The sequence below is a fragment of the Hyperolius riggenbachi genome, chromosome 9, assembly GCF_040937935.1.
Source record: "Hyperolius riggenbachi isolate aHypRig1 chromosome 9, aHypRig1.pri, whole genome shotgun sequence".
In the NCBI taxonomy this organism is placed as follows: domain Eukaryota; kingdom Metazoa; phylum Chordata; class Amphibia; order Anura; family Hyperoliidae; genus Hyperolius; species Hyperolius riggenbachi.
This window is the reverse complement of record NC_090654.1, coordinates 38254193-38281052: the sequence shown is the minus strand read 5'-3', so window position 1 is coordinate 38281052 and position 26860 is coordinate 38254193. Positions and strand designations below refer to the sequence as shown.

Genomic DNA, 26860 nt, shown 5'->3' with positions numbered 1-26860 from the left:
TGGGGTACTTTAATGGAGTGGGTTGGTTGGTGAGGTGACTGAGTGAGTGTCCCCTAGTACAGTAAGTAAGTAGTAACAGTCAGGAAGTACAACTAGCAGTTACAATAATCAGTAGTAATCACAAGTAAATTTAGTGTGTGTACACTCAGACAGTGAGTGCACGCACGCAGGAGCTAGTAGCCTATGAACACAGTGACTGAGTGTCCTAGACTCCTAGTACAGTAAGAGTAAGTAGTAACAGTAAGTAGAACTAACTAATTACAATAATCAATCAGCGATCAGAAGGAAATGGAGTGTGGGTGTGTGTACACTCAGACAGTGAGTGCACGTACGCAGGAGCTAGTAGCCTATGAACACAGTGACTGAGTGTCCTAGACTCCTAGTACAGTAAGAGTAAGTAGTAACAGTAAGTAGAACTAACTAATTACAATAATCAATCAGCGATCAGAAGGAAATAGAGTGTGGGTGGTGTGTGTACACTCAGACAGTGAGTGCACGCACGCAGGAGCTAGTAGCCTATGAACACAGTGACTGAGTGTCCTAGACTCCTAGTACAGTAAGAGTAAGTAGTAACAGTAAGTAGAACTAACTAATTACAATAATCAATCAGCGATCAGAAGGAAATAGAGTGTGGGTGGTGTGTGTACACTCAGACAGTGAGTGCACGCACGCAGGAGCTAGTAGCCTATGGACAGTGACTGAGTGTCCTAGACTCCTAGTACAGTAAGAGTAAGTAGTAACAGTAAGTACAACTAACTAATTACGATAATCAATCAGCGATCAGAAGGAAATGGAGTGTGGGTGTGTGTACACTCAGACAGTGAGTGCACGCACGCAGGAGCTAGTAGCCTATGGACAGTGACTGAGTGTCCTAGACTCCTAGTACAGTAAGAGTAAGTAGTAACAGTAAGTACAACTAACTAATTACGATAATCAATCAGCGATCAGAAGGAAATAGAGTGTGTGTTGTGTGTGTACACTCAGACAGTGAGTGCAGTGCGCACACGCAGGAGCTAGTAGCCTATATGAACAGTGACAGTGAGTGTCCCTACGGGTACAGTAAGAGTAAGTAGTAAGTAAGTACAACTAACTAACAATAATCTATCAGTAATCAGAAGGAAATAGAGTGTGTGTACACACAGACAGTGAGTGAGTGCACACACGCAGGAGCTAGCTAGTAGCCTATAAACAGTGACAGTCAGTGAGTGTCCTACTCCTAGTACAGTATAACTACAATACTATTAGTAAAGGACAGCAGAAATACTGGTATAGATGAGAGAAATAAACAGAGGACAGCTGCCCACAGAGGCAAGGCCCCCCTGAGGCCTAAACCTGTAAGCTTGCAGCAGCTGCCTGTCTCTAATGTAACACACAAGCTACTAACTAAAATACAATGTCTAAATAACTAACAACAATATAGGTGTGTATAGGAGGTGTATGTGAGCAAAAACGCTAGGTAAATGACCACAATAGAGCTCTTGCTAAGCCAAAGCACAAAGGAGCAACTCTCTCTCTGTACAAGTCTCAGGCAAGCACGGAGAAACGGAACATGGCGGCCGCTATTTATAGGGTAGGGGCTGGCCAGGGTCCCCCTCTGTGATTGGCTGCCGTCAGAGGGCCTGGGAGCCCTCTGATTGGCTCTAAGGACATCAATCTGGGCTATGACGCTATTCGAGCTCGGTACCGAGCTCGAATAGCGCCGGGTTGCTCGAATAGCTCGAATAGTGAATGGGCTATTCGAGTGTACTCGGATAGCCCATTCGAATAGCTCCAGCTATTCGGAGCTCGAATACCGAGCTCGAATAGCTGAAAAAGAGCTTGAATATTCGAGCTACTCGAATATTCGAGCTCTGCTGAGCACCACTAGTCAATCGTTCATAATCTCTCTTTTGTACAGATATTGATCGTTTCAGTTAATTACTGGTACGTCACTTCCGCATTATCCGGCAATTCCTTCTTTCTTGGATCGATCATGTGTGTACACAGGTCGGTCGTTTAAGATCATTAACCTTCTCTGGTCAACGTTCATTTAGACCAATCTTTGTCTGAGGTGTGTATGTACCTTTAGAGCTGCAATATTGGTAGGCTGGTGGAAACAGGAGGTGGGAGAAGCACCATCGATGACTTGGTGGTGGAGATGACAGTAGCGGTGAGGGTGAGTTGGAGGAGATGGCAGGTAGAGAAGCAGCACCAGTGAATTGCTGTGCTTGTGAACATGAGTATTGGTAATGTTGGGTTGTTGGGGAATGATGATGTTGGTAAGTTGGTTGGGATGAAAGTAATGGGCAATCTTGAGGTCATGGAGATGGGAGTTGAGTCATTGGTAAGTTAGAGCAAGTGATTGTAGCAATAATGGTGGAAATGGAAGAAGTATCATTCATGAACTAATGAATTGGTTAGGGTTGGCATATGTGAGTAATGGCTGATGGTGATTTGGTGTAGATGGGGAAGGCTGTGAGATTAGTAACCTATGTAGTCATAAGCACAAATTTCTCTTAAACATAATTTTGCATTGTTAATTTGCAATTATGATGGGAAATCGTAATGCACAATTTCTGGAAAAGCCATAATTTTGTTTGTAAACATAATCAGAAACTATAACTTTGCAATTTGGCATAATTTCATGCCAACATTTTCTGGTTAGTAGCGAAGCCCTCATACATGGTATCGTCAACAAAATTGTATTGTATGTCAAGGAAGATATTGGGAACAAGTCACAAAAATAAATTTTCAAAAAGAACTCGTAGTTTTTGAGAACATGCAAAGGGAAAATGGTTTTTAAACTAACTTTTCTGAGTTTAAAAGTAATTTTTCCTTTGCATTTTTTAAAAAACTATTTTCTCAAAAGGTTTTTATGAAAAACTATTTTTTTTAACTTGTTCCCATTATTTTCCTTAACATACGTAGCAATTTTGGTGGTGATAGCATGTACAGGGGCTTTGCTCTTAACGACTTAATTTGGCAGTAAATCACGCAAAAATTACGTGAAATTATGAATGGACTATACAAAATCAGTTTGAATGTCCAAATCATAATGACCTATGGCCGTAATTGCAAAAATGTATGTGAAATTTGGCTTAATCGTAATTAGCAGATTAGTCATCACTGAGAGGCAAAAGCAGCGGTAGTGGTGTGTAGGGTTGATGACGGTATACCGCGGTTTGATTGTGCATGGTACTCATACCAAGTACAATCGCGTTGTACCGGTATCCTGACGCTGTTCCTGCGCCTGCTTTTGTGTCCCCCACCTGGCTCTCTATACTGCATGCACCTATCCTGGCTACCTATACTGCAGACATTCCTGGCTATCTATGCTGGCTACACCCATCCCTGGCTACCTATACTGCAGTCACCTATTACTGGCTACACATATCCCTGGCTACCTATACTGCGGCCACCTATTATTGGCTACACCTATCCCTGGCTACCTATACTGCGGCCGCCTATTACTGGCTACACCTATCCCTGACTACCTATACTGCGGCCACCTATTACTGGCTACACATATCCCTGGCTACCTATACTGCGGCCGCCTATTACTGGCTACACCTATCCCTGGCTACCTATACTGCGGCCGCCTATTACTGGCTACACCTATCCCTGGCTACCTATACTGCGGCCACCTATTACTGGCTACACCTATCCCTGGCTACCTATACTGCGGCCGCCTATTACTGGCTACACCTATCCCTGACTACCTATACTGCGGCCACCTATTACTGGCTACACATATCCCTGGCTACCTATACTGCGGCCACCTATTACTGGCTACACCTATCCCTGGCTACCTATACTGCAGCCACCTAACCTATTACTAGCTACATCTATCCCTGGCTACCTATACTGTGGCCACCTATTACTGGCTACACCTATTCCTGGCTACCTATACTGCGGCCACCTATTACTGGCTATACCTATCCCTGGCTACCCATACTGCGGCCACCTATTACTAGCTACATCTATCCCTGGCTACCTATACTGCGGCCACCTATTACTGGCTACACCTATCCCTGGCTACCTATACTGCGGCCACCTATTACTGGCTATACCTATCCCTGGCTACCTATACTGCGGCCACCTATTACTAGATACATCTATCCCTGGCTACCTATACTGCGGCCACCTATTACTGGCTACACCTATCCCTGGCTACCTATACTGCGGCCACCTATTACTGGCTACACCTATCCATGGCTACCTATACTGCGGCCACCTATTACTGGCTACACCTATCCCTGGCTACCTATACTGCGGCCACCTATTACTAGCTACATCTATCCCTGGCTACCTATACTGCGGCCACCTATTACTGGCTACACCTATCCCTGGCTACCTATACTGTGGCCACCTATTACTAGCTACATCTATCCCTGGCTACCTATACTGCGGCCACCTATTACTGGCTACACCTATCCCTGGCTACCTATACTGTGACCACCTATTACAAGCTACATCTATCCCTGGCTACCTATACTGCGGCCACCTATTACTAGCTACATCTATCCCTGGCTACCTATACTGTGGCCACCTATTACTAGCTACATCTATCCCTGGCTACCTATACTGTGGCCACCTATTACTAGCTACATCTATCCCTGGCTACCTATACTGCGGCCACCTATTACTGGCTACACCTATTCCTGCTACTTATAGTGGAGGCACCTATACCTAACTAGCTATACTGGAGGGACCTATACCTCGTTACCATACGGGGGAAGGCATGTGGGAGTGGAGCTCTGTAAAAACAGCACCGGAGATTTGGGCGCAGCCAGTTCTGCCATAGGCAGTAATAGGAATTACGGCTACAGCGGCGCTTAATGAGTAATTTGGGCACCGTCAAAAGACAGAGCACAAATTACTATAAAAACACTAATTCAGCTGCCAGCAATAGCTTGAAGCTGAATTACATCTTTCCCCCACTATTCATGGCAACCTAGAGGGGGAATAGTATTTAAGATCACCAGGACTTTTGCAGGAGCAGGGTGAGCCGATTTACAGCTTTACCCTGCGCCCAAATCTCCAGGCGGCTGAATCATAGGTATGCCAAGGGAGAGGGGCACATCTGGCTACCATACTGGGGGGCACATTATTTAATGTAAGGGGGAGGCCTGGGTCCAAATAATTGTATAATACTGTATACCGCGATACCATCATATTGTGGTATTCTTTTTAGACCGTTATCATACCGTGGCTTTACATACCGTTGCAACCCTAGTGGAGGGTGAGGTTCATGATAGATGTTGGTTGTTAGTGATGTTGGTCAGTTGGTGGATTAGTATGAGTGACAGTAGTGATATATATGTAGGTTGATAGCAGTTGTGAGTTGGTGAAGATGAGAGTATTGGGTAATGGTGAGTCGGTGGAGACAGGTCATCCAAGTAAGAGGTAATGGCGAGCTGGTGGAGATGGCAGAGTAGGTTTGGTAGTTTCTTTATGAGGATACATGACTGTTGACGTGTCTTGCATGCACCTTGGTGTAGAGGTAGTTGTGTCCTGTGATATCTGGGCCCTCCAGCCTCTTTTTATCTCCCGTGTAATCCCTCTAATGTTGATGCTTCTTTTTCCTGCAGAAGACAGCAGCCCCTCCGAAGATTCTGTTTTGCTGGATGTTCAGGGCTCAGTGCGATCTGTGGATTATGTCTTGTATCGCTCTATTCAGCGTAGCCGGGCAGATTATTGCTTGAGCGTGGACTGTGGTCAGTGTGGACATCACCAGCATAGCCCCACACTCAGCCTCCAGGGGCCTTTTGAGGCAGTGGCAATCCCCCGAATTAAAGAGGGGCGCTCTTTCTCCTGCTCTACGCCCAGTTCCTGCCAGGACCCTCCATCACATGTGGGAAGTGGTACCACACGTAGCTGTAATAGACTGGAGAGTATTGGAGGGGTGGTTGGTCCATGTTTCCCTGAGTTACGCGTAAAAGGGAAGGTTCCTCGTGGGCGACACCAGAGCCAAAGTTCTGGGTGTTCTTTTCATCACTCCTCCCCCTGCCAAACTCTGGACTGCCCCCATCGCCGATATAGTGAGAACACACGGCCCAAAATGCTTTGCACCAATGAGACTCCACGACTTGTAATCCGCTCACATAGTGATCCTGGAATCGCCTCTCTTCTCCAGACTGGTAAGTCAAATATCTCATCTCCTTCTCTCCTCATTACATTGGGTCTGAATTCCTGCCCTCCTGTACAGACTACCCTCACTACTCTGCACTGATCGTGCCAAAATTCTTGTATCGTTGGAAAAGGGCCATGTGTCCCTCACTGATGATGTCACAGAGTAAATTCTTATATCACAGTGTAATTGATCCATCTTATGCCACATTGTAATCCATACATTAAAGTGGATCTGAACTTTTGCACAGGACAGAAGGTGAACACATAGAAATGCACCCTGTATATATTTAGAGAGTTTAGCCTGTCTAAGCCCCCCTCATCTGTGACTAAGCACAAGTTGTAATTTGATCCCTCAGCTGTGTCAGCTGCCTGCCATGGCAAAGAGCTAATTGATAAACACAGGATGCTTCCCTGAAAGCAGGAAGTGGACACACTGCAGATTTATTGCAGGATTTATATCAGATGTAACAAATAAATGTTTTTTCTTTAAAGGTTATTATGCAGTTGCTTATCTTTTAGAGCAGAGAGGAAGTTCTGAGCTCAGGTCCACTTTAAGGGAGATTAGGTTTTTGTCCTTTACTGATGCTATCACAATGTAATTCCTGCATCATGTCTCTCACTGATGATGTCACATATTATTTTGCCTTCTTAAAACATAGGGTATGGTATTTGCTATAATTCAGCCTAACAAAGTCCCTTATACCTTCCTATTGATTGTGGGTTACCATGATAGCCATCTGAGTAGTAGTGATTATGTCACAGAATAAATTCTTATATCATCTTATGTCACTGCTGCTATCAGGATGTAATTTCTACATCATGGCAAAAGAGACGTTTGTCTCTGACTGATGATGCCACAGTGTATATTCTTATATCATTGGGCACCGATGCTATCAGAATGTAATTCCTGCTTCATGAGAAATGGACCATTTGTCACTCAATGATGATGTTGCAGTGTAAATAGCTATATCATTGGGCACTGATGCTTTTAAAATGTACTGGTAAACAGGAAGTAGCATCAGATGCTTAGAGAGAGGAACCTCCGGCGCGTGGAACGCATGGAGGTATGTGTTCCTGCCTGCCGCTGCTGCCACCTATTAATGCTGGAGGTGGAGCGCTGAGGGGAGAGCCCGAGGTGAGGGAGAGGGGGAAGTGCCCCCCCCCTCCTCGCCGATGTAGGTTGCCAATGCTCTCCCCTCATGCTGAAACCTCTCCTGCCCTCCAAAACTGCCCTGGGCGGGTCCCAGAGGGCCCCCCTGCAGCTACATGGCTTGCAGCCCCTATTGTTACGCCACTGTCCTGCATCATGGGAAAAGGGCCACCAACCTCCATTTGTAGGAGGGTTTTGGTGATCGTTGTAGTGACCTTGTATTCAAGAAGAATACCTATGTAAACCGAGAGACCAGGAGCCCAAAGGCGTAGTATCGTTAATAAATGGGAAGTTTTAAGAAGGCAAATTATACTAAACTTTGCTTTTTTTTTTAGTAGGAGGGCTTTTTGGTCCCTTTTATCCCCCTATACATTCCTAGTAGTTTGGGTCACCCTGAGCTGCTTGGTTACTCTGTTGTAAATGGGAAGTTGTAAGTATATACAGCCATGCTCACAAGAGTGGGTTGCAGATCCCGGCAACCACCACAGTATAAGGCAGCAGGAAATTAACCTTCTTGGTTTTCCATGTCCTGCCAGAAGCTGGATAGTACCTCTCCTAGTTTTGTAGTTTTTAGGGGGGGAAAATATTATCTCCAAAGGAGGTTTATCTGGATACTAGTAAGGATGGAGGCGCCCAAGTGTAAAAACATATATATATATATATATATATATATATATACTTCTAATAGCTGACATAAGAATGAGAGGTAATCTCTTAACTCTCCTGACAACAAAAACACCAGTAGTACTGGACATTTATTTAAAACACAAAACAGACAACGCATTTCATGGGTACTAGCCCGCTTCCTCAGGACAATGCACAGTGCCTTTCAGCAAGGTGAATAGGATATGGGTACCTCTGATAGCCTCCATTTCTGGTAGACATACAGTTTTAAAGAGACACTGAAGCGAAAAAAAAATGATGATATTATGATTTGTATGTGTAGTACAGCTAAGAAAAAAACCATTAAGATCAGATACATCAGTCTAATTGTTTCCAGTGCAGGAAGAGTTGAGAAACTCCAGTTGTTATCTCTATGCAAAAAAGCTATTAAGCTCTCTGACCAACTTAGGGCTGGTTCAGACGGACGTTTGGAGGCGTCGCGTTCGTTGGCGTCGCGGCGGCAATGCGTTCGGGCTTTCAGCAGCGTTCGCATTGCGTTCGGATGCGGTCGTGTTTTTTCTTCCCCTAGGGGGACATTACCCGTCGCGGTTAACCGCCCCTGGAAGCAACATGTAGCTTCCAGGGGCTCCTTGAACGCCAGTGAAAATCGGGACCCGAACGCCGCGTTTGTGCAAACGCGCGTAAAAGCTTGGTACAAACGCTCCCATTCACTTGAATGGGAGCGTTTAACGCCAAGCCCCGAACGCTGGCAGTAAACGCTCTGCAAGCGTCCGTCTGAACCAGCCCTAAGTCGTGGAGAGGGCTGTTATCTGACTTTTATTATCTGAACTGTAATTGAACTGTTTACTTTTCCTCTGCTAGAGGAGAGTTTATTACTTCACAGACTGCTCTGAAAGAATCATTTTGAATGCTGAGTGTTGTGTAATCTGCACATATTATAGGATAATGCAATGTTAGAAAAAACACTATATACCTGAAAATAAAAGTATGAGAATATTTTCTTTGCTGCTAATCTTCTAGTAATTATTCATAGTACACAACCAATTCATTATATCATATATTTTTTTTCGCTTCAGAGTCTCTTTAAGCGCAGCAAATGCAAGACCTACCAATGTAGATAGACATCTATCTCATCTTATTTCCAGAGGATTCTAATGTATTCCCATTTGCATATAATATATGTATTTTCTGATCTAGATTTCGGAGATGTGGATTACAGGAAGGGTTTGGAAGAAGATGATGCTGCATTGTTATCAGCAGATGCTGCAGGTACAGATCAATCTCTGAGCTCTCTTTATTTTTCCTGTCTCTTGACAGGTGACAGGTTCTGGACACGCCTCTATGAAACTTGCCTCCCAATGTACGTTTTCCTGTCTCCACAGCTGTGTGTGCCGAGGCCGGCCCTCATAGACGCCGCCCGCCCATCTCTCCCTTGCTTCTCCGCACCGGATCCCTGGGCAAGAATCCGGTTCTGCTGACACACAGGACACTCCAGCGACTCTCCAGAAGCGGCGCTCTCTCCTTGGGAGACTTGAAGGGAGGACGTAATACCCGGCTGTTTGTGGCCCGGTTCCTGAACTGCTCACGGAGGAGCCTGAAGGAGGGCAGTAGCAATGGCAAGCAGGTATTGATGATCTTGTCTCTTCCGTAATCCCACCCAGGAGGACTCACTGTTGTCACAGAGCTCCTATCTACGCCTTTCATACAATCTCTATTGGCCTCTACTCAGAGAAGGATTAAGACAAAACAAGGCCCAAGCCTCCCCAATATAGTCTTTCTGGTAAGCTGAGGAGGGAAAGTGGTCAAAGAAGGTTGCAGCCAGCCAGGCCCTTTCACACCGAGGCGTAGCTAAGGTTTTCAGCACCCGGGGACATAGACAGTTTTTGTGCCCCCACCTTTGGACAAAATGGGGTGCGGCCACGCAACAAAAAGGTGGTCATGATTATGGGTGGAGTCAAATGTACAAATGCTGTATATGTATAGCCATATGTGCCCCCCTTTCCCCATTCAGATAGCCTAATGTGCCCCCTTTAGATAGCCAGATGTGCCTTACTTTTTCTGCTGCTATTAACGCTTCTGCACTTCTTTTCAGAGGGAGGGAGAGACGCAGGGGCACTTCAGGCAGTCAGCAAACCTCCTCTTACGTACATGGGAATGCAGCGACTGTGCTGAGCGCCCTCGCAGTGCTGCACCCGGGGACGTATGTCCCCCCATGCCCAACCATAGCTATGTCTCTGCATTGACACTCGCTAGGGCCCAGACACCTGCCTAGATTGCCTTGTGGATGATCCTGCTCTGCTTCTACTTATATAAAGTGGAGGGTACAGCTGCCATAACAGCCCTTTCCATCTTCTGCAGTGCTTTACAGAGTACATAGTCATGTCACTGACTGTCCTCAGGGGAGTTAATAATCTAATCCTACCATAGTCATAGTCTCATGTCCTACCATATTATTATGGTTATGCATTTACATAGCACTGATATCTTCTGCAGCACTTTACCGAGTACATAGTCATGTCACTGACTGTCCTCAAGAGGAGATCACAATCTAATCCTACCATAGCCATAGTCTCATGTCCTACCATATTATTATGGTTATGCATTTACATAGCACTGACATCTTCTGCAGCACTTTACAGAGTACATAGTCATGTCACTGACTGTCCTCAGAGGAGATCACAATCTAATCCTACCATAGTCATAGTCTCATGTCCTACCATATTATTATGGTTATGCATTTACATAGCACTGATATCTTCTGCAGCACTTTACAGAGTACATAGTCATGTCACTGACTGTCCTCAGAGGGGCTCACACTCAATTCCTACAGTAGTCCTAGTCCAGTGATTTGCAAACTTTGTTCTCCAGCTGTTAAGGAAATACAAGTCCCACAATGCATTTGCCTTTATGAATCATGGCTGTGGCTGTCAGACTCCTGCAATGCATTGTGGGACTTGTAGTTCCTTAACAGCTTGAGAGCCAAGTTTGTAGATCACTTTCCTAGTCTGTCCTACCAGATTATAGTAGGTAGGACTTAAAGGATACCCGAGGTGACATGTGACATAAGATAGACATGGGTATGTAGAGTGCCTACCACACAAATAACTATACGGTGTTTCTTTTTTAGGTACAATCATTTATTTCATTAGTTTATTTTCGCCTCGAGGTGTCCTTTAACCACTTAAGTACCACCGGTCTCTGGTCCTTAAAGGGACGACGGAATCCCAACGAAACGCTGCGCATAACCGCCGCAATCGCCATCACGCCGCACGCCGATTCTAACATCCACTCTGCCGTCTCTATGATGGCAGAGTCATGTGAGCCGGTCAGGAGCCTCTTTCATTGGCTCCCCACCCTGTCTATCAATGTAAGCCAATGGGAGCAGCTTACATTGATAGACACGGCCAGGAGCCAATCAAATTGTCTCCTGACCAACTCACATGGCTCTGCCATCATAGAGACAGGCAGAGCCAGTGAGCTGCGGCGAGAGACGTCGAGTTTGAGCGGCGCGATCTGCGGAGAGCGACGGAAACGGCGGATGCGGGCAGTGATTGAAATCTACGCCCTGCCAGCCAGGAGCTCACCAATACAGGGCGTAGATTTCCAGCAGTGTATAGGGAGATATCTATTAATGGGAGCGGCGGGAGATGTGCAGACTTGAGAAATCAGGAAGGTGGAATCCCCGGCAGCTCCAGCAGAAACCTCACCTACAAGATCCGGGTCCCAGAGAGATAGAAGGAATCATTAGAAGGTTTATGTACCAAACACTTAAATATAACTATAGCTCCCATTTTTTTCATCATTTGGAGGGACGGTCACTATTTTAGTTTCATAAACGTTTGTCCCTCTCTTTCTTCATCATTTGTCTGTCCCTCTTTTTTGTACAATGTACATATGTTTAGTTAATAAAGAGTGCTTAGAACTTTCTGAACTTTGGGTTCTGCATTATTTATTTTAAAAAAGGAAAAGTACTCATTTAATTTATTTTTAGTTATTATAGTATTTTGCTAATGAACTTTTCATGGTAGGCGAGGCTGGAGATGAGGCAGGGGCATGTATTGCCCACATATTTGTACTATAAAAGGTGTCCCTATTTTTTTTTTATCTCAGAAAGTTGGGTGGAATAGATCCATCTTGAATGCAGTGACCAATTCATTTGTTGGAGCAAGAGTGGTCTGTACATGCAGATAGGCACCCGGTATAACAAGTTAAAACTCTTTACTTAACCTCCTTAGCGGTAACCCCGTGTGTGACACGGGGTAAGCCGCCGGAGGGTGCCGCTCAGGCCCTGCTGGGCCGATTTACATAATTTTTTTTTTTGCTGGAGGCAGCTAGCACTTTGCTAGCTGCGCCAGCACCCCGATCACCGCCGCCGCGCGCCCGATCGCCGCTATCCGGTGCGGCGCGCGCCCCCCCCCCCCAGACCCCTGCGCTGCCTGGCCAATCAGTGCCAGGCAGCGCCAAGGGCTGGATCGGGTCTCCCAATGACGTCCCGACGTCGCTGACGTCATCGCGCCCCGTCGCCATGGTGATGGGGGAAGCCCTCCAGGAAATCCCATTCTTTGAACGTGATTTTCTGATCGCCTATCGCCGGAGGCGATCGGCGGGGCTGGGGGGATGCCGCTGAGCAGCGGCTATCATGTAGCGAGCCCTGGGCTCGCTACATGATTTAAAAAAAAAAAAATTAAAAAAACTGCTGCGCTGCCCCCTGGCGGTATTTTTCATACCGCCAAGGGGGTTAAAGAGAAACTCCAACCAAGAATTGAACTTTATCCCAATCAGTAGCCGATACCCACTTTTACATGAGAAATCTATTCCTTTTCACAAACAGACCACCAGGGGGCGCTTTATGACTGATATTGTGGTGAAACCCCTCCCACAAGAAACTGAGTATGTACTCCTGGCAATTTCCTGTCTGTGAACCTTGCTGCATTGTGGGAAATAGCTGTCTACAGCTGTTTCCAACTGCCAAAAAAGCAAGCAGCAGCTACATCACCTGCCAACAGTAAAAATGTCACCATGTAATAAATGTCAGAATGTAAATCAGGGATTTAAAAGATTTTACAATGGGCAAACACTGACTAAAACCATTAATACATAATTATTGTAAAAATGAAGCACCTTTTTTTATTACATTATTTTCACTGTAGTTCCTCTTTAAAGGACTTCCGAGGCCAGAATGGTAAAAAAAAAATAGTTAAATACCTGTCATAATGCTTCATCCTCAGGGGGCACCATCCGTGTCCTCCGTTTAATCCCGCCATGTTTTTTGTTGTTGTTTTTACAACATCCCGTTGGGTCCCGACCCCACCTGGTCGTCTGCTTTTTCCCAATAAACATGGCCGACAATCGTGCCGCACCTGCACAATTCACATAGCCGCAAGTGTGCGCAGCTATACGTCCTCCTCCAGTAGCGTCCTTGCTCCCAGCGGTCTCGTTGGCGAGAGCAAGGACGTGGTTGGAGGATGACTTAGCGCTGCGCAGTCGCACTCACAGCTATGCGAAATGCGCAGGCGCAGCACAATTGGCAGCCATGTTTATTGGGGAAAAAGACAGATGACCCAAGAGGTGGGGTCGGGAGCCAATGGAGGGCTGTAAAAACAAACAAACAAAAAAACCACGGTGGAATGAAACGGAGGGTGCGGATGGCACCCCCTGAGGATGAAGCATCAAGCCAGGTTTTCTCACCTTGGAAGTCCTTTAAAGAGAACTCAAGGTGACTTGTAAGAATCCTATTAGCACACAGAGGCTGGGTCTGCATATAATGCTCAGCCTCTGTTGCTATACTGTCTCCCCCCAGGCCCCCCCCTGCGCTCTGCTGTCCCCCATAAATCACACAGCCGTGCTAGCGACATCGCAAGCAGACTGTTTACATCTGCACTGCCATTCAGCGCCGGTCCCCCACCTCCTCCATATCGCTGCTTCCCGCCTGCATCCCATCCCTCCAATCAGTGGGGAGGGAAGGGATGCAGGTGGGGAGCGGAGACATAGAGGAGGTGGGGGAGCGACGCTGAATGGCAGTGCAGATATAAACAGCCTGCTAGCGATGTCGCTAGCACGGCTGTGTGATTTATGGGGGACAGCAGAGCGCAGGGGGGGCCTGGGGGGAGACAGTATAGCAACAGAGGCTGAGCATTATATGCAGACCCAGCTTCTGTGTGCTAATAGGATTCTTACAAGCCACCTCGGGTTCTCTTTAAGAAAAACATGCAGAGATAAAACATACTTTACAATCATAAATACTGTCTATCTCACCCTATGCATAACGGTCCCACACCATATCTTTATAGGGGGTAGGTCACAAATTCCGTAACAACTGCCTCAAAAAAGTGATTGTGACCACCCAGGGGATACCAAAATATCAAATGCTTTATTGTGCACACATATGCAATTAACAGGACACCTCCATCTTAAAAACAATTAAAAACATGTGCAGCGCTCCGTTCAGGCATAACCCAGCATACCACAGACACCCCTCATCCACACTGGTACCGGTACCAACTACGATATCCTCAGAGTGGGGAGACAGAGGTAGCCAGGTCTGCTGCATGAACTTGATCCACAGCTCAATAAAGGGTTTCCATTTTAATGCAACCAAGTCACTTTGCTGGAGGACAGTAATTGGTATCTCACCAGTCTCACCACGCTGCCTCCAGTCACGACTCCCGGATGTCAGTATACGGACTCTTCTTCGCTCACCAGCCTCTCAACCCGACAGCGCGTCCGCAGCGGGGAGTAGCGGTGTGCTAATCCACTTTAGGCAGTCCCTTCCGGCTGAAATGTTCATGGAACACGGAGACGCTCACAACACATGGCAGATGTTAACCCCGCCCACTGACGCGTTGCGCCCGCCCACCGCGGACTTCATCAGAGTGTGTGACGTAGGGGGAGGCGGAGATGCCCTCTTTATGCGTGTTTGCCGGCTGTTTCGCCAGTCCCGCCTTTGCTGTCATGGCAACTATTGCAACGTCTCCTATTCAGACTTCATAGCAATATTTTCTTTTTTACTGCATGCACCATCTGTACTGTACAGACTGACCAATAATAGGAGAGGAGGAGACAGAGAACGGGTATTGCTGCAACAGGAATGCAGGTGGATCTACCTGTTACAATCACTGTCCCCAAATGGTCTCAATCAAGAGTTGGACTATAAGGTTTTCTTGTAAAGTGTACTTTATCTGTGCGAGGTGTATAATATAATCCAATCAGACCAGGAAGCGCGGCGCGCTATATAAGTGAGACATGTAGGCAGGTGTGTATCTAGATGTGCCAGCCTGGTGGGCTGGCGAAAACAGCTAAGAAGGTGGATTACGGGATTTTAAACGCAGATGGTGCATGCAGTAAAAAAGAAAATATTGCTATGAAGTCTGAATAGGAGACGTTGCAATAGTTGCCATGACAGCAAAGGCGGGACTGGCGAAACAGCCGGCAAACACGCATAAAGAGGGCATCTCCGCCTCCCCCTACGTCACACACTCTGATGAAGTCCGCGGTGGGCGGGCGCAACGCGTCAGTGGGCGGGGTTAACATCTGCCATGTGTTGTGAGCGTCTCCGTGTTCCATGAACATTTCAGCCGGAAGGGACTGCCTAAAGTGGATTAGCACACCGCTACTCCCCGCTGCGGACGCGCTGTCGGGTTGAGAGGCTGGTGAGCGAAGAAGAGTCCGTATACTGACATCCGGGAGTCGTGACTGGAGGCAGCGTGGTGAGACTGGTGAGATACCAATTACTGTCCTCCAGCAAAGTGACTTGGTTGCATTAAAATGGAAACCCTTTATTGAGCTGTGGATCAAGTTCATGCAGCAGACCTGGCTACCTCTGTCTCCCCACTCTGAGGATATCGTAGTTGGTACCGGTACCAGTGTGGATGAGGGGTGTCTGTGGTATGCTGGGTTATGCCTGAACGGAGCGCTCCACATGTTTTTAATTGTTTTTAAGATGGAGGTGTCCTGTTAATTGCATATGTGTGCACAATAAAGCATTTGATATTTTGGTATCCCCTGGGTGGTCACAATCACTTTTTTGAGAGATAAAACATACACAACCATCAGGAAATGCAGCTTACTTAGAACAGAGAGGAACACGCATAAAAAATACAGGAAATAACAATACCACAGAGAACATCACATTTTACAGATAGTGATATCTTGTGGTTATACTGCAGTTTAGTGGTAATCCTGTTGATACCTCCAACATTATTGACATGGGTATATGCAGAATGGGTGGGTGTTTTGGCAACCTATGGCTGTCCTGATACTGACCGCTCTTGTTTATCCACACTCAGCCCCTGAAAAGCCCCTTCCCTCTGGACTCCGAGAGGCGCCAGTCTGGGATATCTATGCAGAGTTGCGGAGACCTCAGCTCCACGTCGTCCCTCCGCCGCCTCCTATCCACCAGCCGGAGGGGGAACCAACGACCGCACAGCCTGAATGACAGCAGGAAGGAGAGTGCAGTATGAAGGATCTGGCCCTCTGAGGAAAATCATCTGCCGGGCCTGGACAGAGAGAGACCAGTGACCGCCTGATACAAGCTAATAACTGTGCAACGGTCCTTCTTCAGAAACCTTCTCAATACGATGACTGCACAATAAGTGACCTTACTGCCCACCAGACCACCTGACTGCTCCAGCCTTGTTATTTCTGAGTCTCGTCCTCCGCTTTGCATGTTCCTATATTGCAGAGATTTTGCTGCAGAAGGGCTGACGCGTCTTTGTGTCCTCAGAGTCACCTGTGAGCCGTACAACGCTGTTGTGAATGATAAAATCATTGAGAAACACTGTGTATGCGTCACATGACCTTTTTACTACATCAGCTCCTGCAGCTGATTCCGCTTCCTTTTGCTGGGTCAAAATATCAACTGTTAGCTATTCATAAAGGGTAGGAGAAAATGCCCAATGCCTAGTGTAGGGTAATATTTAAATTATTAGCTGGATTTTTGATGCCTACCCAGTGAGCCAGAAAGAGAAACTGGTGCCCTTACTGCTAATGCTCTCCAGGCAGATGCTTCTATACCAGGGGTCAGGAAGCTTTTTGGCTGAGAGAGCCATAAACACCACATATTTTAAAATGTAATTCCATGAGAGCCTTACAATATGTTTCAAACTTGGACAGTAGGGCTCACGTCCCTGATGCCATGGGGATGTATATTCAGTTGATCCGCCAGGCAGCGGAAGTGTCAGACACGTCTTCAGCTTCTCTTGGGTTTCAGCAACATCAGCAATTTCACTAAGAGCCAGAAAGGCGGAATACCGACTAACAGCTTGTACAATTAGCTAACTGACTTGGGGTCGATTCACTTTGTAGGACGAGATCCCCGCACTTTGGCCCAATAGGTTTCCTGTCAAGTGACAGGCTGCCTATTGGCACGATCAAAGTGCAGGGATCTCATTTAACAAAGTCACTGGACCTGACTGGGACAGTTGGAGCAGCCGTTCGTTTTGGGGTAGCGCGAGTAAGGGCCTGTTTCCACTACACGCAGAATGGATGCAGAAAAACTGACTCCAATGAAAGCCACTAAACGCGATTTTTCTGATGCAGATTTTCTCATAGGCATTCATTGGAGTCTTTTGGAGTTTTTCTGCATCCAATCTGCGTCCAATCTGCATGTAGTGGAAAACAGGCCTTAAGTTAGTAGTGCATGCTACAGCAGTAGCTTGCCTACTTTGAAAATATTACTTGCGCTGCCACACTAAGCTGTGCTGCTTGAGCAATGTAGCTTAGTGAATCAACCCCTACTGATTTGTATGTGAGCCAGATGTAGCCATTAACTTCCCTGGCGGTAAGCCTGACACAGTGTCAGGCTAGCCGCCGCAGGGGATCGCATGGCCCCGGGAGGATTTTTTTAAAATAAAACTTGTTCCTATATTCTTCAGCTAGCACTTGGCTAGCTACCTGTGCCCCCCAAGTGCCTTCGCTCTCCCCCGATCCCCCCGATTCCTGCCGCAATACATACACCCCAGGGATCCCGCGATGGCGCAGCCTCCCGATCAGCTCCAGGCCTCGCTATGGGGAGGATCGGGACTGCGCATGACGTCGATGACGTCCTGTCCGATCGTCGCCATATCGACGACTGAAGCTAAATGGGAAGCTGCGGCTCTTGCGGGATCGCGGCTGGGTAAATATTACCGGCGGCGATCGGGGGGATCAGATAGGTGCCGGGGGACTTGGGGGACACTGGTAGCTAGCCTAGTGCTAGCTACAAGCATTAAAACAAGTTTTATTCTAAAAATCCCTCCCGCGGACGCAGCCACCAAAACTGCATACCGCCAGGGAGGTTAAAAGAGCCACATTTGGCTCCCGAGCCATAGGTTCCCTACCCCTGCTTTATTGCCTACCCCTCAGCCTGCAAAACAGATTTGACTGAAGTGTTTAGCCTCATGAAGAGAATTGTCCGAAGAAACTATATGAATAAGCTAAACCAATGAAAAAAACAAACAAACAAAAAAATAATAATGTCACATTTTCCCCATTGGTATTATTATTTACTGTATTTATAAAGTGCCAGCATATTAAGCAGCACTGGACAAATTCAATACAATCATAATATTATACAAAGGATGACAGATGTAACAAGATTATACAACATAAGACAAAGTTATACAAGGCAAACAGGGTACTAAATACATGATCATGGGATTTTGGGATGGTTAGGTAGGCCTAGTAATACACGTATGAGGCAGTCATAAGAGAGAAGCATACAATCATGTAGAAAACACTAGGGAAGGGAGGACCCTGTCTACAGCTTACAATCTAAGGAGAGGGGAGACACATTAGGCAGGGCTGTAGAATAAGTATTCAGTAGAGAGTTACTGTGTGGTAGGGGGTGGGTAGGCCATCTTGAAGAGGTGGGTTTTGAATGTGTTAATACAGGGGGCAAGTCTGATGGGCAGTGGAAGGGATTTCCAAAGGGTGGGGGCGGCTCTTGAGTAATCCTGCAGGCTGCAGGTGCATGGGAGTGGGAAATGCGCGGGACAGTTAGACGACGGTCGTTGGAGGACCGGTGAGGGCTGCCTGGTGTACACCTAGATGTAGGTAGGGCATGTTTGGTGCACAGATTATAAACAAGTCCCAGAGTGTGCTTGGCAGGTAGCTGGGCTCTACAGCACTTCCTGTGTAATATGCGAGTAGCTTCCAATGTTTTGTTCACTTCACACATGAAAATTCACGGGCAGCTGTTGGTTTAATTTCACTATTTTTCTGTGCAGTTAAAAGCATGAGACTGGAGGTAAGAGAAACCTATATATATAAACCTTATATAAACTTGCCAAAATCCATTGCGTTTGGCTTATTTTTCACCAAGGTATTGTGGGAAATACAAGGTTTGTGCAGAAAGTAATGCCCATTTGTCAGATGCTATTTTTGATGGTTAAATGGATAGCCTTGGAAACCAAGTTCCATAATAGTTGTGTATATGCACATTCCCAATATAGGTGAACTAGAGTGCCTACCTGAGAAGATTTCCTCCAGCATAGGTTGGAGTGCAGAGGGGAGAAAAAAAGCCAGTTTTCTTAGAGTGTTTGTGATACCATTTGAGCCATATTTAGTGGTAGGTTAATTAGTACTGGCTACCAGGACAGCTAAGCCTCTCCGGGAGCTCACTGCGTAGACGCAGTTCGAGGCCTGCGCCGTAAGCTTTCGGAGATGCAGGTGCAAGCACGTGAGCAGCCACGGCCGTGCAGTTGCGTCAGATGGATAAATGGACCGGCGGCGGGGAACAGAGCATCCGGGGTAGGACGGCGTGGGACGTGACAGCTGCAGGGGGCCCATAGAAGCCCCAGGTAAGTGTCAGCTTCTATTTTTTTAATAATCCACAGAACCCCTTTAAATCTGATGCCTCTCGCCTAGCTGTTAGGTACGGTAGAAAAACGGGTAAAGTGCCCCTGTCTTCCTGTTCCCCAAAGCTTTGTACTGTACCTGGTTTTGTTCAGGGAGTCCTGCTTGGGTCTCCTGCGTGTCTGCAGGAGACCCAACGTCACACCAGGGTGCCCAGATCAGTGCCAAACACTGTTTCAAAAGGAATATCATCAAGATCCCAAAAATCCGCTCTTGATATCCCACTCCCCAGTTGATCGTAACTCAGGCCTGGGCAACATGGGTGTGAGTACCTCCAACTCCTGTCAGGGTGAGGTACTTCCCTGGGAGGATATCCTCCTTAACAAGGCTTGAGCGAACCAGGGTAACATCTGCTCCAGTATCACGGAATCCGATGATGGTCTGCCTGTTCACAACGGGCTGGTTATTGCTGGAACCAAGATAGTTTTATAACCCTTTCCAGCTTTATGCAAGTCAATGATTCTTAATCGTAGGTCTTCTGAGAGCTCTTTTTAATCAAAAACAATTATTTTTTTCTAAAACAAGATTCATCCCATCCTACCTAATAAAGAACAAGTGTCCCTGCATCTGTCCCTGTGTCAGTGCTTTGCGCTACTGCGCATGTCAAGCACTGACAGCCGTTGGGACAGGCCAGGGAGCGGGCTGGCCAGGCGTGTGTGAGCAGGCACGTGCGCGTGATGCTGCGAAGACTGACCTAGAGCTTGCTTTTTAAACGGGCTTAGGTCGCCTAGTCACATTAGGTTTTCCTCAGTTAATAGTGAAGAGCTTGACTGTGCCTTCTTGTTAGTTATTAGTGTATATAGCCATGCCACGTCAGGACCCACAAGGTAGCAGTCTGGCGCCACCCGCGTACCTTCCAAATGTCTCTTCATTAATTGTATCAAGCACAAACCGGAGAAGCTTTACAATGTTCAGTTTCAGCTCCATGCACTGGGCTATCTTTCTGTGAAACGCTTTACTGCAGAAACAATGGGATGCCCAGGAAGACTGGTGACATCTGTTGGCATTCTATGGCAATATATAAAATGCTTGAATTACAGAAGCAACACCAAAGTCTTTTCCATCAACATCCCTCCAAGATGCCCCACTAAGGTTTATCAATCCATCTCTCTACAACAAAGGAAACTGGTTTATTTTAATATTCTCATAAGTCTTTGGCAAATCATAAATGTAACACCTTTTCATACTTTTGATTGGCCATCAATAAAATGTGTGGTCTTTTGCTATTTTTTTTTAGTTTTTTTAACAAGTTCAGTTCATGATTGCTCATTAAAGCAGGATTGCCCGAAACAAAATCAAATTTCGTTTACCCACTGCCAGGGCCGTGCAGAGGGTCCTTAAATGGGGGGTGCTCAAATTCAAAAGGGGGCCTTGATTCGCCCCCCCACACACACACACATATTCACAGAAGCGCCGCTGGCTGCATTCAATAGTGTGGAGTCAGACCCGTCACTGGTGGCCACACAGTCCCCCTCCTCGTATCTGGTTAGGGGGTATTGGTTGTCATGCCGTTGCTGAATGCAGATGCTGGGTGCGGGTACAGTGTCATGTGGGTTCTGGTTGGGTATTGAGTCTCATGCAGGTGTTGATTGCAGGTACTAAGTGCCATGTGAGAGAGATATGGGTGCATGTGCTGGATGTCATATGGGTGCAGGTACTGGGTGTGACATGGATGCAAATACTTGGTGCCATGCCTATACTGGGCGCTGGCTATGGGTGGGCATTGGGTGTTATGTTTTTTTTTTAATGCAGATACTTTGGGTGTGGGTACTGGTTAAGTGGGTACTTGGTACAGATAGTGGGGGCTATGTGAAGGCTGTGTGCAGTTGTGAGTACTGGGTGCAATGTCAGGCCTTGTTGCAGGTTCCTGGTGTCGTGTGAGTACTGGGTGCCAGCATGGGGGACAGGGTGTGGGTGGATGATGGGAGTAGAGGTCATTGTGGGTGCTGCAGGAAGGGGAAATCATTGAGGGTGCTGGGGGAGGGAGGGGTCAGTTTAGGTGCTGGAGGAGGTCACTATGGGTCCTGCTGGGGACAGGTGCTGCTGGGGGAGGGAAAGGTCAGTGGGGGTGCTGGGGGAGGAAGAGGTCTCTGGGTGCTGGGGTAGGGAGGGCTCAGTGTGGGTGCTGAGGGAGGCAGGATCACTGCAGTGCTAATGCTGGGGAGGGAGAGGTCAGTATGGGTCCTAAGTGGAGGAAGAGGTCACTGTGGATGCTGGGGGAGGGAGAGGTCACTGTTGTCAGATAGACACTATCTTACCTGTTTCCAAACAGCTGTGGGGATGGTTATACTAGGATTCCTGTATGGCACCTCTTTACTCCCAGGAGCTTCCCGCAAGTGTGGGCGGCCTTCCCATGGGAAGGGGGTGGAATTAATCGCAGCTTGATGCAGAGCTTCTTTTTTGAAGTCTAAGTGGCCTTTTTTATGGGAGTTTAAAAAGGGGGGTTGCTTGGGCATCCAAAGCTGCCCCCCTCTGCCCCGGCAAAATGCAATCAGATTCTCGCCAGATTTCCCCACAAAATGCAATCAGATTGTCGCCAGATTTTCCCACAAAATGCAATCAGATTGTCTCCAGATTTCCCCACAAAATGCAGTATATGTAGCCAGGTCTATAGTGGGCTAACATTAATTACCTGGAGGGAGGGAGGGTGGTTGGGCAGGCTGGCACGCTATTTGCGGTGCAGGCACTGCACTGGTTAGGCAGACGGGTGGGAGGGTAGGCAGATAGGTAGACGGGTGGGCAGATAGGTAGCTGGGTGGCAGGGTAGGCAGATAGGTAGCTGGGTGGCAGGGTAGGCAAATAGGTAGCTGGATGGCAGGGTAGGCAGGTAGCTGGGTGGCAGGGTAGGCAGATAGGTAGACGGGTAGGCAGTTAGGTGGCAGGGTAGGCAGATAGGTAGCTGGGTGGCAGGGTAAGCAGTTAGGTAGCTGGGTGGCAGGGTAGGCAGATAGGTAGCTGGGTGGCAGGGTAGGCAGTTAGGTAGCTGGGTGGCAGGGTGGGCATTTAGGTAGCTGGGTGGAGGGTGCGCATTTAGGTAGCTGGGTGGGAGGGTGCGCAGTTAGGTAGCTGGGTGGGAGGGTGCGCAGTTAGGTAGCCGGGTGGGAGGGTAGGCAGTTAGGTAGCCGGGTGGGAGGGTAGCTAGACGGGTAGTTTAGTGGGGTAGGGGCCTGACTCCTATCCTTCCTGCCTCACCTGGGGGTTCCCCCTCCTTTTATGAGCGGCGGGAGAGCGGCATATACAGCAGGCTCCGGCGATGTAATTAGACGCTAGATGTCCAGCTCCCTCCCGGGCTACGGTGTCTCTTCTGTATGCTGCTTGCAATAAACCAGGAAGCAGTGCGAGCGGCATACAGAGGAGACAGCGTAGCCCGGGAGGCAGCTGGACATCTGTCTGATTACCCTGCCGGAGCCTGCTGTATATGCCACTCTCCCGCCGCTCATAATAGGAGGGAGGCCCCCGAGGTGAGGGAGGGGGGGGGGGATCGGAGTCGGGCCCCGGGGGTGAGGGGGAAAAAAATGTGGTGAACCCCCGGCCATTTCAAAAACCCGGGAGGACGGCCCGGACAGGTCTGAAAAAGTGGACCTGTCCGGGCAAAAGGACGCCTGGTCAGCCTACTCTATGGGCCATCGATCTGCTGCCAGCAGCAGATCGTCCTAGATCTTCCATCCTGTCAGATAGATCAAATCCATCAAACTGCCACAAATCGATCGATAGATTTGAAAGAATTGATTTCTGATTGATCGATTTCATAGAAATCGATGTGTGTGTGTGCGCGCAGTTGGAGCAGCACTGTGTATTGCAATGTTCATGGAAAATATTGCAGTGCTGCTGTCATTTGTAGTGTACGTGCAGCATCATGCACAGTAACTTGCTGCAGAGCACTTCAAAGACCTTTCATGCTACATTTCATTTATTTTAACATAACAATGTGACATTTTCTCCCTGTAGCAGCCATAGCACTTCCTGACACTCAGAAAGAATAAAGTGAAGTGATCAGATTTTACAGGAAGTATGCATAGCCTGAAGTACTCTGCCCTACTATAATCTATGCTAGCTCAGCTCTGTGGCTCAGGGAGAGTCACATGACTGCAAGTCATATGACCACCAGGAAGTGTCAGACTTCCCAGCAGCAGAGAGCAGACCAGAGTGAAGAGAGAGCTCTGCAGTGAAGGGTGAGTGATGATCAGAGGGGGGCTGAAGTGTTGGGTGGGGGACGCTGAAGCTACAGTAGTCATTCTAGACAATTCTAGCACGTATTTATTTACATTTTAGCTTAGCAGAAATCAGTGTGGGAAGCCATGGGAGCCAATTAAGTGTCATTCTGTAATACATCATGTACTTATAAACAAATTTTTTTTTATTTTTTTTTAAGAAGGCTTTTTGGTCTTGTTTATCTCTTTATAGCTTCAAGGTGGTTCTGGGTCACCATGAGCTGTCTGGGTATAACGGACAAAAAGTAGGGATAATAAAAATTGCACCCTGCAAGAAGAAAACACAGAGACAACAGGAGCCCAAATGGTGCAGTATGTCACAGTACCAGAAGCCTGTAAAATATGCGAATGTATTATACTCACAAAGGTGGGTTGCAGAAGGGCAACCGACCACTAGAAGCAGGTGGAGATGTATAACCCCGACTCCACTCGGCTGACCAGACAGAGCTGGTGATGGTCGCACTCTTCATAAAAAGCAAACCTCAAATGACCTAAACTGGTCAAAGAGGGTTGATCCCCCTCCAAAAGGAGGGTGAAGGCACAAGGTAAAGGGGGAAGAGGCGCCCAGAGCAGATAAAATAAAAAAAAGTGAGGTGGCTTACCTCAATGAAGACAAGTTCACGTATTAATAGAACAGTGCAATAAAATTCTATTGATACGTGAATTTGTCTTCATTGAGGTAAGCCACCTCACTTTTTTCATTTTATTTGTTTTTAACGTATTTTATCTGCTCTGGGCGCCTCTTCCCCCTTTACCTTGTCTGGGTATAACGTACTGGTCCAAGCCCTGTACCATAGAGCCATATCAATCCCTGCCATGCACTGATGAGGACCAAGAAGCCTGAAACAGGCTGTATGCATGTTGGATTGCTGTGGCTCTGTTAGGGTCAGTGCACACCAAAAACCACTAGCAGATCCTCAAACGCTATCCGGTTTTTGAAGCGGATTTCAGAGCGATTCCTAGGCATTAGAGCGATTTTTCTAAACATGCCTAGTGTTTTTTGAAGGGTTTTGTGTAGCAGATTTCATATATTGGTACAGTAAAGCTGTTACTGAACAGCTTCTGTAACAAAAACGCCTGGAAAACCTCTCGTTTTTCAGAGCAGTTTTCCATTTTCCTATATTTAACATTGAGGCAGAAATGCCTCAGAAATCAAAAAAAATCCTTCAGGACAGGAGTTTACGTTTTGGGGGAAAAATGAACCGCTCTGGTGTGCACCAGCCCATTCACTTTCATTAACCAAGCGGTTTTCCCCCTGCAAGTGTTTTAAAAACCACTCAGAACCGCTCTTGGTGTGCACCAGCCCTAAGATTTGTTAGCTACAGGCTCACTATACACTAGTTGTTCTGGGTGTGCAGCCTGTCTTTCAGGGGCAGAAAGAGATGATTTGCCTACTCAGGAGTGATGCATCATGGGAAACCACAGTTACTCGCTTAAAGGATTCATGAGGCGGAAAAATCAATTAAAAATATTTACCTCTATGTATTCAGGGTGTGCAGCAGTGGAGGGATGCGTCCTCTGTACTCCCTGCAGTGCCCCATTTTAGTGTAAAATCCTCTGTAGCATGCCCTAGTCTGGCCTGTCGGGAGGGACCTTTGAACCAGATATAGTAAAAACTGTGCACCTATTGTACTGTACAGTGGACGGCATTGCAAGAAGTGATGAGCAGTGGAACGCACGTCGGAACGCGGAAGGAGAGGTCGAGAGAAGTCATCGCTTCCCTGCCCACTGCCTGATAATTGTACATGTTTTGCAGAAAACTACAAACATGCACAGCCTAGGTGAGGTAATTAGTGTCTCAGCAGAGCTGCTTAACTCTGTGGAATTCCACAAAACATGCACTGTTGGTGGGCCTTGAGGACAGGGTTGGGGAACACTGCTTATAGAGCCTCTTCGTTCTTCTCATGGTCCCCTCATTCCAGCGCTGTTGCACCTGTTTGGATCTGCCACCACAGGAGGCTTCAGAAGACTTTGGAAGCCCAAGTGCTTCGTACTGCACATGCACCAGCACTGGAACAGGGACTGTGGCCTAGTGCACACCAGAGCGGTTCGGCAGCGTTTTTCGATCCGCTTGTGGATGTGGAAACGCTTGGGCAATGTATTTCAATGGGCTGGTGCACACCAGAGCGGGAGGCGTTTTGCAGAAACGCATACTCCCAGGCTGCTGCAGATTTTGGATTGCGGAGGCGTTTCTGCCTCCAATGTTAAGTATAGGAAAAACGCAAACCGCTCTGAAAAATGTCAGTTCAGAGCGGTTTTCCAGGCGTTTTTGTTACAGAAGCTGTTCAGTAACAGCTTTACTGTAACAATATATGAAATCTACTATACCAAAAACGCTTCACAAAACTGCAAAACGCTAGGAGAAACACTACAGAAAAATAAGAAAAAGTGTTTCAAAATCTGCTAGCATTTTGCGGATCTGCTAGCGGGTTTTGGTGCGCACCAGGCCTGTGAAAGGAATTAGAAGGCTCTATAGGACCCAGAGCCTTCCCTCTCCACAGGTAAGTATCTGTTTTATTTTATTTTTTTTTCTTTAAATTCACTTTTGATTTGTGTCAAAAAGAACCTGAGGTGTGAGGCCTATGGAAGCTGTCATATATATTTCCTTTTTTATTTATTTACTTATTTATTGTATTTATAAAGCGCCAACATATTACGCAGCGCTGGACATTAGTTTAGGTTACAGACAATATTTAGGGGTGACATACAGCAATATGACAATACAGGAATACAAGAAAGACCAGATCACACACCATAGTATGAGTACCAGGTAATGCTTAGTCAGTCACTGGAGGGGAGCATGGAGATTAGGCAAGTTAGGTTCACTCAGATGCATAGCATGGGTTCACAGTAATGGAGGTGCAAGATCAGGTAGGACACAAAAGGAGGAGGACCCTGCCCAAAGGCTTACAATCTAGAGGCCTCTATATTC

At 47.1% G+C, this 26860-nt stretch overlaps 2 protein-coding genes across 6 annotated transcripts in view; both read left to right on the top strand.

Annotated features, from left to right (window-relative positions):
* ENTREP3 (endosomal transmembrane epsin interactor 3) overlaps positions 1–16842 on the top strand; it is a 49346-nt gene extending 32504 nt beyond the window's left edge. For 2 of the 4 annotated variants that reach the window (XM_068251479.1, XM_068251477.1), the window contains 4 exons: positions 5571–6119; positions 9083–9154; positions 9268–9509; positions 16171–16841. In XM_068251479.1, the coding sequence (XP_068107580.1) occupies positions 5571–6119; positions 9083–9154; positions 9268–9509; positions 16171–16344 (1037 nt within the window). In that variant the 3' untranslated portion in view covers positions 16345–16841. Of the gene's footprint in view, positions 1–5570; positions 6120–9082; positions 9155–9267; positions 9510–16170 lie in introns of all 4 variants that reach the window. The other 2 variants (XM_068251478.1, XM_068251480.1) reach the window with 2 other exon arrangements.
* A 7000-nt stretch (positions 16843–23842) lies between these two features.
* The window catches only part of GBA1 (glucosylceramidase beta 1), a 47350-nt gene continuing 44332 nt past the window's right edge, over positions 23843–26860 (top strand). Inside the window, exon 1 of one of the 2 annotated variants that reach the window (XM_068251475.1) lies at positions 23843–23889. The gene's annotated coding sequence lies outside the window, so the exon portion shown is untranslated. Of the gene's footprint in view, positions 23890–24183; positions 24241–26860 lie in introns of those variants that run through there. The other variant, XM_068251476.1, reaches the window with a different exon arrangement.